Source organism: Silurus aristotelis, assembly GCF_946808225.1.
Source record: "Silurus aristotelis genome assembly, chromosome: 6".
NCBI classification, from domain to species: domain Eukaryota; kingdom Metazoa; phylum Chordata; class Actinopteri; order Siluriformes; family Siluridae; genus Silurus; species Silurus aristotelis.
Genome location: NC_139579.1, coordinates 31,107,747 through 31,124,347, shown reverse-complemented (window position 1 = coordinate 31,124,347; position 16,601 = coordinate 31,107,747). Strand labels below are relative to the sequence as shown.

The 16,601-nt window shown below is 38.1% G+C and overlaps 2 protein-coding genes across 3 annotated transcripts in view; one reads left to right on the top strand and one right to left on the bottom strand.

The window, feature by feature from the left end:
* Nucleotides 1-2,622, top strand: part of p4ha1b (prolyl 4-hydroxylase, alpha polypeptide I b) — a 23,559-nt gene extending 20,937 nt beyond the window's left edge. For both annotated transcript variants that reach the window (XM_083544714.1, XM_083544713.1), the window contains exons 13-15: nucleotides 791-859; nucleotides 963-1,059; nucleotides 2,015-2,622. In XM_083544714.1, coding sequence (XP_083400840.1) covers nucleotides 791-859; nucleotides 963-1,059; nucleotides 2,015-2,085 — 237 coding nt within the window. In that variant the 3' untranslated portion in view covers nucleotides 2,086-2,622. The remainder of the gene's footprint in view (nucleotides 1-790; nucleotides 860-962; nucleotides 1,060-2,014) is intronic.
* Nucleotides 2,623-3,339: 717 nt separating this feature from the next.
* On the bottom strand, nucleotides 3,340-16,045 carry ctsl.1 (cathepsin L.1). Its single transcript, XM_083544472.1, has 16 exons — nucleotides 15,851-16,045; nucleotides 15,148-15,290; nucleotides 14,823-15,020; nucleotides 13,928-14,119; nucleotides 13,659-13,824; nucleotides 13,404-13,509; nucleotides 12,501-12,594; nucleotides 8,855-8,871; nucleotides 8,556-8,656; nucleotides 7,743-7,885; nucleotides 6,481-6,678; nucleotides 5,721-5,912; nucleotides 5,411-5,576; nucleotides 5,194-5,299; nucleotides 4,609-4,710; nucleotides 3,340-3,570 (listed from the first exon to the last, which is right to left on the bottom strand). The coding sequence occupies exons 1-15, from the start codon at nucleotides 15,948-15,950 to the stop codon at nucleotides 4,611-4,613; spliced, it is 2,022 nt and encodes a 673-aa protein (XP_083400598.1). The 5' UTR covers nucleotides 15,951-16,045; the 3' UTR covers nucleotides 3,340-3,570; nucleotides 4,609-4,610.
* Nucleotides 16,046-16,601: the final 556 nt, after the last annotated feature.

Sequence of the window (16,601 nt, the reverse complement as noted above, 5' to 3'; positions counted from 1 at the left end):
AACCCCTACTAGGATCAGCTGAAAGGAGAAGAAAAAGAAGATCTAGCCATTCCTCCACCTATTCAACTATATTTTTTTACTATTCCATTTATCCATTCCTCTAGCCAACCATTTAACAAATTATCCTTCCATCCATCCATCCATCCATCCATCTATTCTTCCATCCATCCATCCATCCATCCATCCATCCATCCATCCATCCATTTAGCAAACCTCTTTTCTTTTTTTTCTATCCACTCATGCATGCATTCATCCAAATATTTGGCCATTCATTCATCTATTCCTCTACTGTTTCACCTATCCATCGATTCATCCATCTGTTCATCCACTATTTTTTATTTATCTAGCCATTCATCCATTGAGCTATCCACCTGTCCATTTGACAATGCCCCAACCTTTTATGCGGCCAACCATCTGTTTATCCATCCATCCATCCATCCATCCATCCATCCATCCATCCATCCATCCATCCATCCATCCATCCATCCATCCATCCATCCATCCATCCTCTGTCCATCCATTTATCTGTCCATTCAGCTATTTATCTAATTACCAGTTCAAAATTACAGCAACTCATCCATCTCACATTTTTCACATTTATTCTGTTTCCCACTTCTTATGATTTTGGTTTTAAATGCTCAGATCTGGTTTATAAGTGACCTTTGGATAAGGTATCACAATACTAGCTTCAGTACATGTACATGTTCTATCATGATTATATTATCAATTTCTGACCATTAAAACAATTGAAAACGTTTAAATATTAAACCTGTCGAATTTGATTCTACAGATGAGCGACGTGGCAGCAGGGGGCGCTACAGTTTTCACAGATGTTGGAGCTGCAGTTTGGCCCAAAAAGGCAAGACTTAACTTTTCACTACTTTCACAAATATATACCAAGTTAACTAATAGTGTATATGTGTTAATGTGTGTGTGTGTGTGTGTTTGTGTGTGTGTTGCAGGGAACAGCAGTATTTTGGTATAACCTCTTCCCTAGTGGAGAGGGGGATTATAGCACGAGGCACGCCGCCTGTCCTGTACTGGTGGGCAACAAGTGGGGTGAGCTACCGTTCTTCATTTAATATCACCATTTTTACTCCAATTCAGCGGATTTTCAATTAAAAAATATAAATTACATAAAAAAATTATAATAAAAGTATAAAAATAGGGATTTAAAAATAAAAATAATAATATACTATAAAAAAATTATAATAAATAAATAAATAAATATAAATATATATATATATATATATATATATATATATATATATATATATATATATAAAAGAATTCTAAAGATAATAATATACAAATATTAATAAATATATTAGAGTTACATTGAGCCATATGAAACCTATAGATTTGAATTGAATTGATAAGTCATTTGCAGAACGAAGAAAATAAATTAATATTACTTATCACATGCACAACCATACTCAGTATGCCATGTTTTTTTTTACAAACGAATTTAATACAAAAAAAAGAATAAAAAATTGGGAAAAAATCGAAAAGTTGAAGAATAAAGTTATCACATTGGAAAATGTTTGGAATAATAAAAAAAGAAAAAACGTGGGGAAAGATACAGATTGCAGAGATAAAATGAGACTAGCTGAAGCACATGGACATACACTGTATGGTCAAAAGTTTGTGGACACCTGAGCGTAAGATTATGTGCTTCTTTTTGATTATCCTTTTCCACATTTAGTCTCCATTTACTTTTATAAAACCCTCCACTCCACACGTTCTGTTGTAGGTGAGGTGAGAAGGTACCTGGGGTGCAGTCAGCATGAAAAATAAATCCCAAAGGTGTTCAGTAGGGTTTAGAGCTGTATAGCAGTAGATCTTCCACTCCAAATATGATTGAATGAAATTGTTAGATGTTTGGATGAGTACATGCACGAATGGATGGACGTATGAAAAGAGGGTGGATGAATGGATGGAATAGGAGATGAATAGATGGATAGGTCTTTTAGATGTTTTTTTCCTTCATGAGATTTTTTTTTTCTTATTCCAGTGTCGAACAAATGGGTCCACGAGAGAGGGCAGGAATTTAGGCGACCCTGTGCCCTCAGTGAAACCGAATGACGAACAGAAAACCTTTCTTCCTCCTCCTCCTCCTCCTCCATCCTTTACACCTTCAGTACACTGACAATCTCGATTTGCCGTTGCTCTTTACTTTTAGAGCAGCAACTGGTCTGTTTCACATGTAGAAATGGTCAACATTAAGGACACACACACACACACACACACACACATACACACAGAGTCTAACAGAGTCTAAACTTTAACCACTGAACCGGCCAAGCACTCCAAACATAAAAAATAAAGGAATTAAACACAGGCGTTGTTTATGTAAGAGTTCAACTCTGACCAAAGGAGCCATTATATATACAGAAATAAATCAGGGTTGGACCGTTCCAGCAGACGTTCAGTCTTTTTCTTTTTTTTTACAAAACCCAAATTCCTGGTGTGACCAAGTGTTATGTTTTTTCCCTTTTTTTGTTTCTGGGTTTCATTTTTATTTATCTGAAGAGGTCAAAACCTTTCGTGTTGTTTCGTTGTCTGTGCAAATGTTATAAAGTGTCGTGTTTTCTATGGAAATAAAAAACAATGTGCCTTTCATGAGTCGAACTTCTTTCTTCCTGTTTGTCAAAGACGAATACTATAATCTTGTCGCAAATCTTTTGAGAAAAGTTTGGATGCTTCACCATAAGATGGACCCTTTTTTTTTTACATCGCATTCCACATTAAATCTGTATTTCCTGTTATTATAGCCTCCACTCTGGGAAGATGTTCCTCTAGATTTTGTGGGGATTCATTCAGCCACAAGGGTGGAGGTGAGGTGAGGTGAAGTGAAGGTTCCTGGGGTGCAGTCAGTGTGAAAACTCCACCCCAAAGATGTTCATTAGGATTAGAAGATCTATAGCAGGAGATCTTTCAGTCCAACCAATGTAGAGCAGATCTTCATGGAGCTGGATTCGGTCATGCTGCAAGAGGTTTGGGTCTCGTAGTTCAAGTGAAGAACATTTTTGAATGCTCCTGCATCCAAAAGGCGTCCAATATAATTGGCCGTCTCCAACTTTGTGGTAACGGTTTGTAGAAGAACCACATATATGTGAGAAATTCAGGTGTTTATTAGTCCAAACACCAATAATCTCTAACAAATATATTCAAATAATTATTTGATTCATATTAACACCAATTTAAGTGCAGAAAGTAGTACTGATGGGGAGTATTGATTCTGGAAGCATTTAATAAACATTAAATCTGATCAGCAAGTGCCCTAGGAAGTGCTCCTTCATGAAAAAAAAAACATCAGTATGAAAAGAATGTTCACAGTTTTTGTGTTTTCCATTACTTTATTTATTCCATTTAAATTAATTTATGTCTTTAAACCATGTTTTCTGTCCACCAATCAGAATAGTTGAAAATACGGTTCAGCTACAGCGCTCTATATTCTAGAGCAAATTTCATTAATAAATTCCAGTATTTTGTTTTTACACAAAAAATCCACTGTGCAGGATATTCCATAATCAGGCCATGAATGCTGCAGAATGTTTTTTCACCCACCTGTAAAAAACAAACAAAAAAAAACGTTAATAAGATTAGCAAGATTTTTTTATTTAGTGCATACAAATGTATTGGGACTCTTGTGGTGGCATAAAAATGTCCCCTCCACTTCCACCCGCTCCAGCATGACAATGCCCTGTGTATAAAGCCAGCTCCATGAAGACATGCTCTCCATAAGTTTGATGGGCGGTCTGGGAAAGCAAAGCCTTCTCTGCTAAATTCTAATATTTGTTCCATGAAATTGTATTAATTTATTCCCAACAGTTTATTCTCTTCCGTTCGTAGCGTTTCTCTGGGCTGCACTGCTTCCAGTACGTGTATGTGGATGTTAGATTTTTTTGTCCAATCAGATTTCAGCCTCTATGTGCTGCCATGTCAATCTAATCTGCCCAGGGCCTTCAGAGTCAGTACTGATGGCCTTTTTACCATAGAGAATATTTTCAATGAGTCTGTTTCTTTAACCAATCAGATTTCAAACTCGCCTCACAGGGCAGCTCGCTGGCCCAGAATACCGTCTCCATTTTTCCGTCCTCTGATTGGTTGATCAGAGGGAAAATGTTACAGCCAAGTTCAACTGGAAAAAACAAAACGTGTGTAGCTTTGCACACATTAATACACCTGAGTTAGATTTTTTTATGACTACAGAAGAAGATAAATTGATTTGAAAATCTAGACATGGTGAGGAGGTCGGCCAACCATGAAGCTAGCTAGCTCGTCTCAGCCAGGGAAAGGGTTTGTTCACCACTTCCAGACCAGTGAATACTAGCGGTACCACTGGATTGCAGCCTTTGAGGAGCGATGCACATTATGAGTCTGTATCTCTGGTGAGTAGGTTGGATTTTATTTACATTTTTATGTTTTTGTCATGTTGTTAGACAAATATTGATTCTGAACTGCTCCAGATGTTGTAGGTGCACAGTTGTGGTTGTAGAGTAGAGGTTTGGAGTCTTAACTGGGTTTCTTGCTTCAGTAAAATGGTTTTCATCAGCTTTTAATAGCCACATTATTGATTTTTTTATTGCACATTATTGTACACACCTTTAAACTAGAGGATAGCTGGATGCTGTGGCAATCCCACACTGGTTTTTCCTGTTCCTCGACATCTTGATATAGCCTTTGTCACCCCAATCGAGACCCCAGCTGTGAAAAAAGGAAAAGAAAGAAAGAAAAAGGTCGTTTGTGAGTAATTTAGGGGTAAGTATATATAAATTTGTGTTAACTGGTGCTATTCTGACCACGTGCATCAGCATGTCTGCGATTTGTGAATGGAGGGCAGTGCTGGACGAGGTCAGTAGTACCTGTGTGTAATTTTCATTAACGAGTGTTTTCTGTTTTAATAAGCACCAAAGAAAAGAAAACTTTGAGTAAGAGAACTGAATAAACAGAGGCATGCTGGGGAAGTGGTAGCTCAGTGGATAAGATGGCTGACTTCTGATCGGAAGGCCGTGGGTTCAAATCTTACAACCAATAACCTGCCACTGCTGGGCCCTTAAACAAGGCCCTTAACCCTCAGATGCATATTTGTGATAACTGTCACGCTGGATAAGGTTGTCTGCTAAACGTGTAAATTGGTGTGTAGCAAAACAAAACCTGTATTATATCACCATCACTTTTTATTTTTACCTGTTCTTGACAAGCCAGTAGTCTTCTCCATTATCAGTGCCATATCCAACAGCTAAGACACCATGATCCAGGTCCATACTGCTACACTCGGGCTCATTGTAGATTCCTTGAATCAGTTAAAATATCATGTATATTATTATTTTTTATTTTTCAGAAACCGCATTCAGATTGCTCTGGAGGCATTAGGAAAAACCGATTAAAGATTTGAGAGATTTACCAGATGTATAGAATTGGAAAGACTCATGACCGGCGTCAATGGCGACAGAAACGGGTCCGACAGTTGCCACGGCTTCCTGTAGAGCTTTTTCATCTTCACTGTTTATATCCACATAGCCAGTGCAAGTGGCTCCCACAGTGTCTGGTTTAAACCTGCAGTCCCCATCCTATAAAAGGAGAAAAGGGAAAACTTTGGTCTTAACACATGTAACTGAAAGCTTGTGGCTTTAGAAATAATGGCTAAAAAAGCAAGTAAGGGTTTGAAGCAGTTATACAAGTTGTCCCCAATCGAAATTTAACATTTGACTCACGGTGGCTTCATAAGGGTAGGACTCCTCTGTGTCAATTCCTTTGTTGTCCTTGATGTAATCGAAGGCCTGGTCCATCAAACCACCTCCACATCCCATGTTTCCATATTTCCAAGAGCAGTCCACTAACTGCTGTTCACTCAGTGACACCAGCTTCCCTGTCTTCCTAAATGTCTGACCTTCCAATGACCCGGTCTGAGAGAGGAAAGTTGATATGTAGAGAAAAGGGTGAAAAAAGACATCAGACAGTCAAGAAAAGGTCTTCTTACGACTGCATGAATGACACTTAATACATGAATTATATTTATGATTACCATTCAAATGATTAATCAGTGAGAAACTAGTTGCTATGAATGCAGGTGCTATCAGTTGTTTTCTTATGAACGACTTGTTTGACACTGAGTCGGTGTTACTGATGTAAATTCGCCCTTCGTTACCAAACACTAAGTACCTAAATTAGGGTAAAATTATGATTCATTCGCAGCCTGTTCACCATTAAACTGCTGGTTACTTTAAAACTAACCATCATCTGGAGATCACAGGGAAACGTATGTGAATATTCGATCTGTTAACTGGTTGCATGTGTCAGATTTATTGTGTGACTCGACTATCAAACATTGTTTACTTAATCAGCTGAGTCGATGTGATGTGAAGATCAAATAGACCAAATGATGGAAGGTTTGTGAAGAAATTTACCCTGTGTATATATATATATATATATATATATATATATATATATATATATAATATATCCTGCTCTTACCGCACTGAAGGCCCAGCAAGAACCACAAGCCTTCTGGTCTTTAACATCAGTCACATAGCCCTTCTCTCTCCAGTCCACAGAATCCGGCAGAACAGCGCCACCTGCCGGTCGAAGGAATGTAGCTGCATTGTGGGTCTTGGTTCTGTTGAAGAATCCCAAGCAGCCCTTGAAGACAGACTGTCTGTACTCCTGGTTACTCTTTTAGAGAAAGAGAGACATTAGACATTAGATGGTGAGGAAGTGGGAGCTCAGTAGTTAAGGCTCTGATCGGACGGTTGGGGGTTTTGCCATTCTGCCCGGTGATGCCATTCTTGGGGCTTTTTAATTAGGACAAAGGTTCATGGCTGCGTGAACATCATTTGTCTATTATATATATATATATATATATATATATATATATATATATATATATATATATATATGTAAGGATATGATTTGCTATCATAATAATATTATATTAAATTATATTTATCCACAGACATATTCACCCAGTTGTCTATTTTATTTCTTTTTTTTTTTTTTAAAGCAAATTGATTAGTGATCTTCTCCATGTTGTATAAAAGGTCAGATTTTCCTTATACCTTTCATATGATGTCCTTTGGATTGATCATTAGCTTGAAGGCATCTGCCATTACAGCATAAAGATGACCAAATCGTAAAAAAACATCTTACGTAAACATGTAAATATTTTTAACATTCAACTTTCCATGACTTGTTGCTCATGATTTTGTTTGTACCATACATTTTTGTGTTAATTAATTAACACTATAAACATTCACTATATGGACAAAAGTGTTGGGACACCTGACTTTTCCAACAATATGTGTTTTTTTTTTCACACTGTTACCACAAAGTTAATGCGACCCAATTTTATAGGACGTCTCTGCATGTTAATTTTCCCTTCATTTGAACTACAAGACCAAAACCTGTTCCAGCATGAAGATATGCTTTACATGGGTTGGAGTGGAAGATCTTGAGTGGTTTGCTATATAAAGACCTCAACCCCATTGAAACTTTAGAATGAATTGGAACGCTGACCGCACCCCAAGTTCACCTCCATATTTACCTGACTTTATGAATGAATCTCCAGCTAAAACTGAATCTCCACACACCAATCTAGTGGAACATCTTCCCAGAAGAATTGAGGTCATTTATAACAGCGAATGGTGAAGAAATTTGGAGTGGGATGTTCAAAATGCACAAAATTTAATGGCCAAATGTCCACAAACATTTGTCCATATAGTGTGTGTATTTCTCTTTACCATGTCTGCAAAGAAGTTCATGCCGAGTCTGTAGCTCTTAATTCCCTGATCAGCCAGCATGTTGTGTACCAGGACCAGCTTTCGGTTTTCCATCCAAGTCATCTTACGTTGCGATTCCTCCTCTACAGATTTGTAGATCTTGCCTAGAGAAAAATAAATAAATAAAATGTATTAATGAATCAATTAAAAAAATATTGTAATACAAAATATGAATAAAATAATTGAATAAAGAAAGGTATATAATATTATGTGTGAATATATATAAGACTTCTTCTTCTTCTTTCGGCTCCTCCAATTAGGATTCGCCACAGCAGATCATCTGTCTCCAAACCCCCCTGTCCTCTACATCTGCTTTTTTCACCCCAACTACCTGCATGTCCCCCTTTACCACATCCATAAACCTCCTCTTTGGTCTTCCTCTTTTCCTCCTTCCTGGTGTCTCCATCCTCAGCATTCTCCTACTGATATACCCTATGTCCCTCCTCTGCACATGTCCAAACCATCTCAATCTCACCTCCCTCACCTTGTCTCCAAAACGTCCTTCATGCGCTGTCCCTCTAATAAACTCATTTCTAATCCTGTCCATCGTCGTCACTCCCAACGAAAACCTTAACATCTTCAGCTCTGCTACCTCCAGCTCCACCTCCTGTCTTTTACTCAATGCCACTGTCTCTAAACCATACAACATCTCAGGTCTCACCACAGTCCTATAAACTTTCCCTTTCATTCTCACAGATACTCTTCTATCACACTTCTATGTATATATAAATATATTTAATTTTTATATAAAATTATTTCATTGAATATTCTCACCAAATTTTAGTTTCCAGGCATGAAACTCCAGGTCATCCAGAGAGATGCTGGCTGCACTGGCCAGAGCCACAAGAGTCGCGATGATGATCAAAACCCTCATTCTGCAAATAAATAAATGTTTTTGGTGTAAGAGCAGAATAAAATGTCAAAATTCACATTCTGTTTTTACTCTCCCCAGGCGTCCTTCTTATTCCTCTCAGTTGTCCAGAAATACTGAAAAACTGTCGAATCAACAATATTCTCTTGTTGGTTAAACTAAAATCCTAAAGGATGCATTCAAGTGTGTGTGTGTTCCATACCTGATTCTGCTGAACACCTTATGAATGGATAGTTGTCATCGGCTTTTTGATTTTATATGTCACTGTGTCATTGCCTTAGTCAGGTGCTTGTCACACACAAAACACAAGACGTGCACACCCAATCAAACATACCCACATTTATTGCTGATATGGCATTATTTAACATGAAATGTCTGACAGTCAGGTGGACATGACCATTAGAGAACTTTATGTCCTTCTCTGCTAAATCAGTTACAGATACAGTGCTGTCTATATACAGATACATTATATGGTCAAAATATTTTTAACACCTGAGCATAAGATCAGTGTGTGCTTCTTTTTGAACATCTCATTCCACATTTAGTTGCCATTTGCTTTTATAATAAGATTCATTCTTCTGGGAAGATATTTTGAGTACAGGAGTGTACCTGTAATTAAACAAAATGTAAACTAAAAGATGTGCAAAAACAGCATGTAAACAGTTTCTAATAATGAAGTAATATAATATGGGTGGTGCTGAAGACATGGATGTGTGAAGTGAGTATGAGTGTGTGTTAAATCCGGGTGTTGGTCCTCTTGATGATCTCCACGGAAGAGGATAAGTGGAGAATGGTCGCTCTTGTTTCTCCCGAAGTCAACAACAATCTCTTTAGTTTTATCAACGTTCAGAGACAGGTTGTTGTCTCTACACCAGGCTGTTAATTGTTGCACCACCTCTCTGTGTGCTGACTCATCGTTCTTGCTGATGAGACCCACCACGGTTGTGTCATTGGCGAACTTGATGTGATTCGAGCTGTGAATTGCTACACAGTCGTTAGTCAGCAGAGTGAACAGCATTGGACTGAGGACATGTTCCTGAGGGGCTACAGAGGTCAGTGGTCCTGGAGATCCTGTTTCCGATCCGGACTGACTGAGGTCTCCCAGTCAGGAAGTCCTGAATCCAGTTACAGAGGGAAGTGTTCAGGCCCAGTAGGCTCAGCTTCTCAATCAGGTGCTGAGGAATGATTTTGTTGAATGCTGAGCTGAAGTCTATGAAAAGCATTTGTACATTCGTATGAAACCTGGATAAACAGAATTCATACTAGTTACATTCATAATTAGTGTTCAATTTCAACCAGCAAGTACAGTGTTTAGGATACCTTTAAGCAAATGTAATGTCATTTAAAACCAATGGTCTACAGTAAGGAAGTAAATGTAATTCGTTACTGTACTTAAGACTTTTACTTTAAATTCACTACACTTCAAAGTCAAACTTCTTACTTTTTACTTAACCACATTTTGCGAAATCAGTCATTCCTTTTTATTTACGAGTGGATTTAAACGTAACTGGTCAAACATGCAGCAAGTCACAAATCAGGGTCGAGGTTCAAAACCTGGCACCACCAAACTGCTACTGTTGGGGCCTTAAACAAGGCCTTTAACCTTTAACTGCTCAGTTGTAAGTTGCTCTGGATAAGGGTGTCTGCCAAATGCCATAAAGGGAAATGTAAATATATAACTTTCCAGAGCCAGAGAGCCATCACCTCATGCTTAAAAGTAAATCAACTTGGCTTTGAAAACGATCTCCACCTAGCCAAACTCATCCTGGATCTACTACACCACCTGTTGTGCAGGTGCTAACCTTCCAATCAACCGTGTGATTCATAATAAAGCTCAACACACATAACAGCAATTAAGGCTGTTTTCAGGTAAAATTGAGGGCGATTAAGGACCTCATGCCAACCTTCTCTGAGCAAATCATGACGTGATGGAATCTCAGAACTATAGTAAGATCTCGCAAGATAGAAAGTTCTAGTTGTATGTGTCTGCATTTGCTAATAATGAAAGGGTTAAACAATCACACCTTAAGATGATTGCGTATGAAGGGTAAAATGGACTTCCTACTGGCTGGCTGTTTCTCTGAGCTTGGTGCATCCCCAAGTAATTAAGTACAAATACTTTGTTAATTTACCTCTTCTTCTTCTTCTTCTTCTTCTTCTTCTTCTTCTTCTTCTTCTTCCTCTTTCAGCTGCTCCCATTAGGGGTCGCCACAGCAGATCATCTGTCTCCATACCCCTCTGTCCTCCACATTTGCCTCTTTCAAACCAACTACCTGCATGTCTTCCCTCACCACATCCATAAACCTCCTCCTTGGACTTCCTCGTTTCCTCCTTCTTGTTGGGGAGCGAAGCCTGGTCCGTGTGGTCCGATTCAACAGATGAGCTCCTGAAGCTTAAACTGCTGAAGAAGTTCATGCTGTTGATACTCGACAGGTCACGACTGTTTTGGCAGCAAAAGATTATTTACAATATTAGGCAGGTGGTCATATTGTTTTGCCTGGTCGGCAGCCAGAAGGTGATGCCCGGGTTTGTGTTGTGTTGTGTTGCTAATGTGCTGATTGTTACATATCTCTTTCTGCCATTTCTGCCTGGTCATGTGAATCAAATGTATTTCTCAAAACCTCAATACTCAAACATTAATAGACATCAAGAATGTAATTAATTAACACTTTAGATGTGATGGGTTTAATTTAAGAAAAGTTAAAGCATAGGATATATCTAGAAAATCAGGCTGACAACTGCCAGAGGCAAAGATGAACATTGCTCCACAATATGGACAAAAGTAATGGAAAACCTGAACTTTTCCAGCTATATGTGGTTCTTCTCCAGTCTTTTAGCACAAACTTTGAAGCTCACTATCGGATAGGATGTCTTTGGATGTTGTAGCATGAAATTTTACCTCCACAAGCCAGCTCCATGAATATATGCTTTACATTGGTTGGCATGGAAGATCTCCTGCTATAAATCTCCAAACCCTATTGAACATGTTGAATGTGAATGCTGAGTGCACCCCAGGAACCTCCTCACCTCACTTAGCTGACTAAATCTCCACAAAAATTTAGTGGAACATCATAGAAGAATGGAGAAACTAGGGACTTAATGTGGAATGGGATGTTCAAAAAGAAGCACATTCTGTTCCAATCTTATAGTAAGGAGTCCACAAACCTAAGTCCTGTTTTGCATCTGCAAGCCTTCAAAGGGCTCTGGGATTTTCTAATCTGACTTTTTTTAATCTGACAATTTTTAGCAGAAAGGAAAAAAACACTGATGTTCAATATGAAGGTTTTATTAAGCTTTATTGAACTGATTGGTATTGCATAATAATTCATGACATTTGTGCTAAAAGCAATGATTAGTATTGCTAAGAATTTTCTTGGTAATACAATGTATAGCAGCAATGAAAGACAGTGTACCAATACCTTTCTGCAGAATTATATCAAATATGAATCAATTATTCTGTGTTAAACATTTATAATTAAAAAGTCTAAAACAAATAGACAGTAGGATTAGTCTGAGGTATAAACACAGTTGTGTCTGTGAGGTTGTAAATCCTCTTGATGATGAAGGCAGAATGTTATGGTACGGTATTTTACAGTACTGCAGCATTGCGTTGGATTTCCGACACCTGCGGAATCATTAAATAGATCCGCTCCACTCGTTATTAGATTTTTTTTATTATTCTGCCAGTTCAGCTAATGAGGTATATAATTTATTGTGAGATATTTGTTTACATAGAAGACACCATCTAAAAGTCTTGAATAGGACATCTCATAAAAACTTATGTTTAATAAGACATTAAAGAGAAAAAGAGTCCAAATGATCATCCATCACTGTTTATACCTTTAAACCAGAGGATAACTGGCATGTGTGGCAATGCCACACTGGTTATACTTGTTCCTGGACATCTTGATATAACCGCCATCGCCCCATGCAAGACCCCAGCTGAAAAATAATAAAAGAGGTAGTGTGAAGATCAGGGTTTAATATAGGCCTGTCAAAAGTTTGGAAACACCTAGGCTTTTATGGCTTTTGAGACACATGCATGTTCCCTTTGTTTATATTCAAAGGTAAAACACACCGGAATTAAACAGTGAATGAGTGGAAGAAAGTTCTGTGGAGTCCAAATGGGAAATTTCTGTCTCTAACAGAAGAACTTGCAAACAATGGACAAACAGGTGAGAAGATGTGATCAGACTGCCTCACCCCCACAGACAAACATGGTGGTGGAAGCGCAATGGTTTCATGGATGTTTTGGAGCGGGGAAGGTTTGAGACTTATTCCAGAAATTGAAAGGAACCAACATGGCAACCATTCCATACTTCAACACCATGCAATTGCGTCTGGACTGCGGCTCATTGGAACCGACTTCATCATACAACAAAGCGGAAGCGTACGTCCGAGTTCTGTGAGGAATAAATCTCCAACTAACGAAGAAACTCTTTGGTGAGTTTTACAAGAGACACGGCAAAGTATTTCAGCTGAACGTTTGGAGAAACGAACTGTCCACATGCTAAGAGTGTGTAAAGCTGTTCTTCATGCTAAGGGAAGATTTTTCTATAAAAATATTATGGATAATATGGATTAGTTAAACATCTGGATATTTGTAGATTTGTGTGGTCGAAGTCAATCTTTATGCCATTAAATGACTGAGTGTGTTGCATAGAAACAAAAGGAACATGCATGTCTCTCAAAAACACTCTTGTAAATTATATGTGTGATTATTTTTGATTTGTGTTTTGTTTTTCTGTTACCTGTTCTTTACCAGCCAGAAATCCTGTCCACCTTCAGTGCCATAACCAACAGCAAGGACACCATGATCAAGGGAAGTGCTGCTACATTCAGGCTCATTATAGACACCTATTTATAATAAAACAATAAAAGAAAAGGTTTAATCATTAAATCAAATGGGTAAAAGAATCTCTAATGTCTCTGTAAATGCATAGACCTGCCTAAGGTTCATAAAATATACAGTAGCTTTACTGCATTATTGGTTGCATTAGACTTACCTGAGTGATAAAGCTGGAAAGATGAATGTCCTGCATCTATGGCTACAGAAATAGGTCCGATAGTGGCCAATGCTTCCTGCAAGGCATTCTCATTCTCGCTCATTATATCCACGTAGCCACTGCAGGTGGCTCCAACAGTGGATGGATTATATCTGCAAACCCTATCCTGTCGTGAGAAAAAAGAGAAGAATTCACTTAAACAAGGCTAAAAGGATCCAATATTTCCATTCCAGTTTGAATTTAATGGGCAATTTTAGTTTTCCGCTTACCCGAGCTTCATAGGGGTAGGAGTACTCTGTGTCCAGACCTTTATTGGCTTTCACGTATTCAAAAGCCTGATCCATCCAGCCTCCTAAGCAGCCCATGTTTCCAAAGTTTCCAGAGCAGTCTACCAGCTGCTGCTCACTAAGTTCCACCAATTGTCCAGTTTTTCTGAATGTCTGACCCTCCAATGCTCCGGTCTGAAAAGCAAAATACAGACACTATACATTTAGAAGATGAGAAATAGGGATAAAGATTGGATCGCAGAACATTGAATTGTTACTCTTTTGGATTAAAATTGTAAGCAGAGGAAGCGCAAAATACACCATATGGACAAAAATATTGGGACTTTTCCAGCCATAAGTGCTTTTTCCCCAAACTGTTACCATTAAGCTGGAAGCACACAATTCTTCAGGATGTTTTGGGAAAAAATAAATAAATAAATTTGCATTCACCTTTATTTGGAAACTTAAGCATGGCAGTGCCCCTGTGAACAAAGCGAGCTCCAAGAAGATATGGTTTACATTGTTTGGAGAGAACGATCTTGAGTGTCCTGCGATTAAGCTCTGATCTCAAAAGTATTGAACACCATTGGGATGAATTGTTCACGCTGACTGCACTCCAGGTTTCCTCACCTTCACCTGTACCTGACTTTACTTACACCCTTATGGCTGAATGAATCTTATACAAATCTCCAAAAATCTAGTGGAACATCTTCCCAGAAGAGTGGACGTTATTATAACAGCAGAATGGAGAATAAATGTGTTGTTCAAATAGTGTAAACAAAATCTTGTGGCCAGGTGTCTACAAACTTTTCTAGATTGAGTGTATAGAGTAGAAAGTGATATTGTCATGTTCTAAATTCAAATTGCTTGCTTCTAAAACACTCCTGTTCCTCCTTACCGCACTAAAAGCCCAGCAAGAGCCGCACTGCTTCTGGTCTTTAACATTAGTCACATAGCCTTTCTCTCTCCAGTCCACAGTGACTGGCAGAGAAGCTCCTACTGCCTGTCGGAGGAATGTAGCTACACTGTGTCTCTTGGTGCCGTTGAAGGATCGCAGGCAGCCCTTAAACACAGACCGTCTGTACTCCTGGTTACTCTGGTCGACAGAAAAACAATAGGAGGAGGTTATGGCACTTCACTTCATTTTGAGCACAAAATTGGGTATACTATATACACAAGACTATACATAGAAACACAAAATAAATATAGATTTTTTTTATTACCATGTCTGCAAAGTAGGTCATGCCAAGTCTGTAGCTCTTAATTCCTTGGTCAGCCAGCAGGTTGTGTACCAGGACCAGTTTGCGATTTTCCAGCCATGTACTCTTACGCCAAGACTCTTCTTCTATAGACTTATAGACCTTACCTAGGATAAAAAGCACACACACACACACACACACGCAACCAGGGAAATAAGAGATCATGTAGGCTGTATGTCTGGAGAACAATTATCTACAGTGTTCAAAGGTAATATTATGTATAGTATTTTATGTAAAAACATTATTTGGAATATAGTATTGAGTATTGGACTAATTTTATGACAAAATGCTTATAAGTAATATATGAATTAGGATAAATACCTCATAAATGTATAAATGTATAAAAAGAGATGTCTACATCGATTTTCTGATATATTCATTAAAGGAAGGGCAGTAAATTCACTCTAAATAAAGCTGGACTTTAGTTGTATAATATTAATAAATTATTACTTTATTTCATGACTCAGTCATTTAATAATAAATCAAGAATCCTCCATTAAACACTTTCGATACTACACTAATAAATGAATCTCATGAACGTGTAGGAACCTGTCTGATCTTAACATCTGGGTTTGTACACTGCCTTTGCTGCTGCTCATTAATCCAAATAGCGATATTTTCTGAAACACTTGAAAAACTGAGTTGAAAGTTCCAGAAGATTTCTTACCGAACTTCAGTTTCCAGGCGTGAAACTCCAGGTCCTCCAAAGAGATGCTGGCTGCATGGGCCAGAGCCACGAGAGCGCCGATAACAAGCAACACCTTCATTCTGCAAAGACTGAGAAGATGAGAGATCAACGTTTGTGATGTGAACTAAATATCATTTGTTTTTTTGTTTTGTTTTGTTCCATTCTCCTAAATGTTACTCCTCCTCACCATTACACACATCCTTTTCCACTGGTTGAACGGTTTCACTTTGTTCAGAGTCTCACAAATAGGAAACGCAAAAGTGAAACAAACTGCCTTTATTGTCAGACTTCTTATATGTAGATAAAACTAATGGCTAAATGTTAATTTACTTGTACCTGTTGCCCAGCTTGAAAAAAATATAATTGTGTGTGTGTGTGTGTGTGTGTGTGTGTGTGTGTGTGTGTGTGTGTGTGTGTGTGTGGTACTTACCTGTGTGCAATTGTGTGTTCAATCTCTGAATAAAGTGCTGCCAAGATGTTCCTGAATTTATACAATGTCGTATTGCAAATCTGGTCAGGCGCTTTGTCATACAAAGCCACAAAAACATATTTTTACTGGAAAGCAGCTGTATATAGAACATTTGATATGAGGCAACTATATGAGTAAATATGAGGAGATGTGTGACCACAGATGATAGAAGTTTTCATTAATTTAACCTCAAGAATGATTTAATGCTTCTTCATAGCTTAAAATTGTGTGTGAAAGTAAAAGAAAATATACGTATGCGTG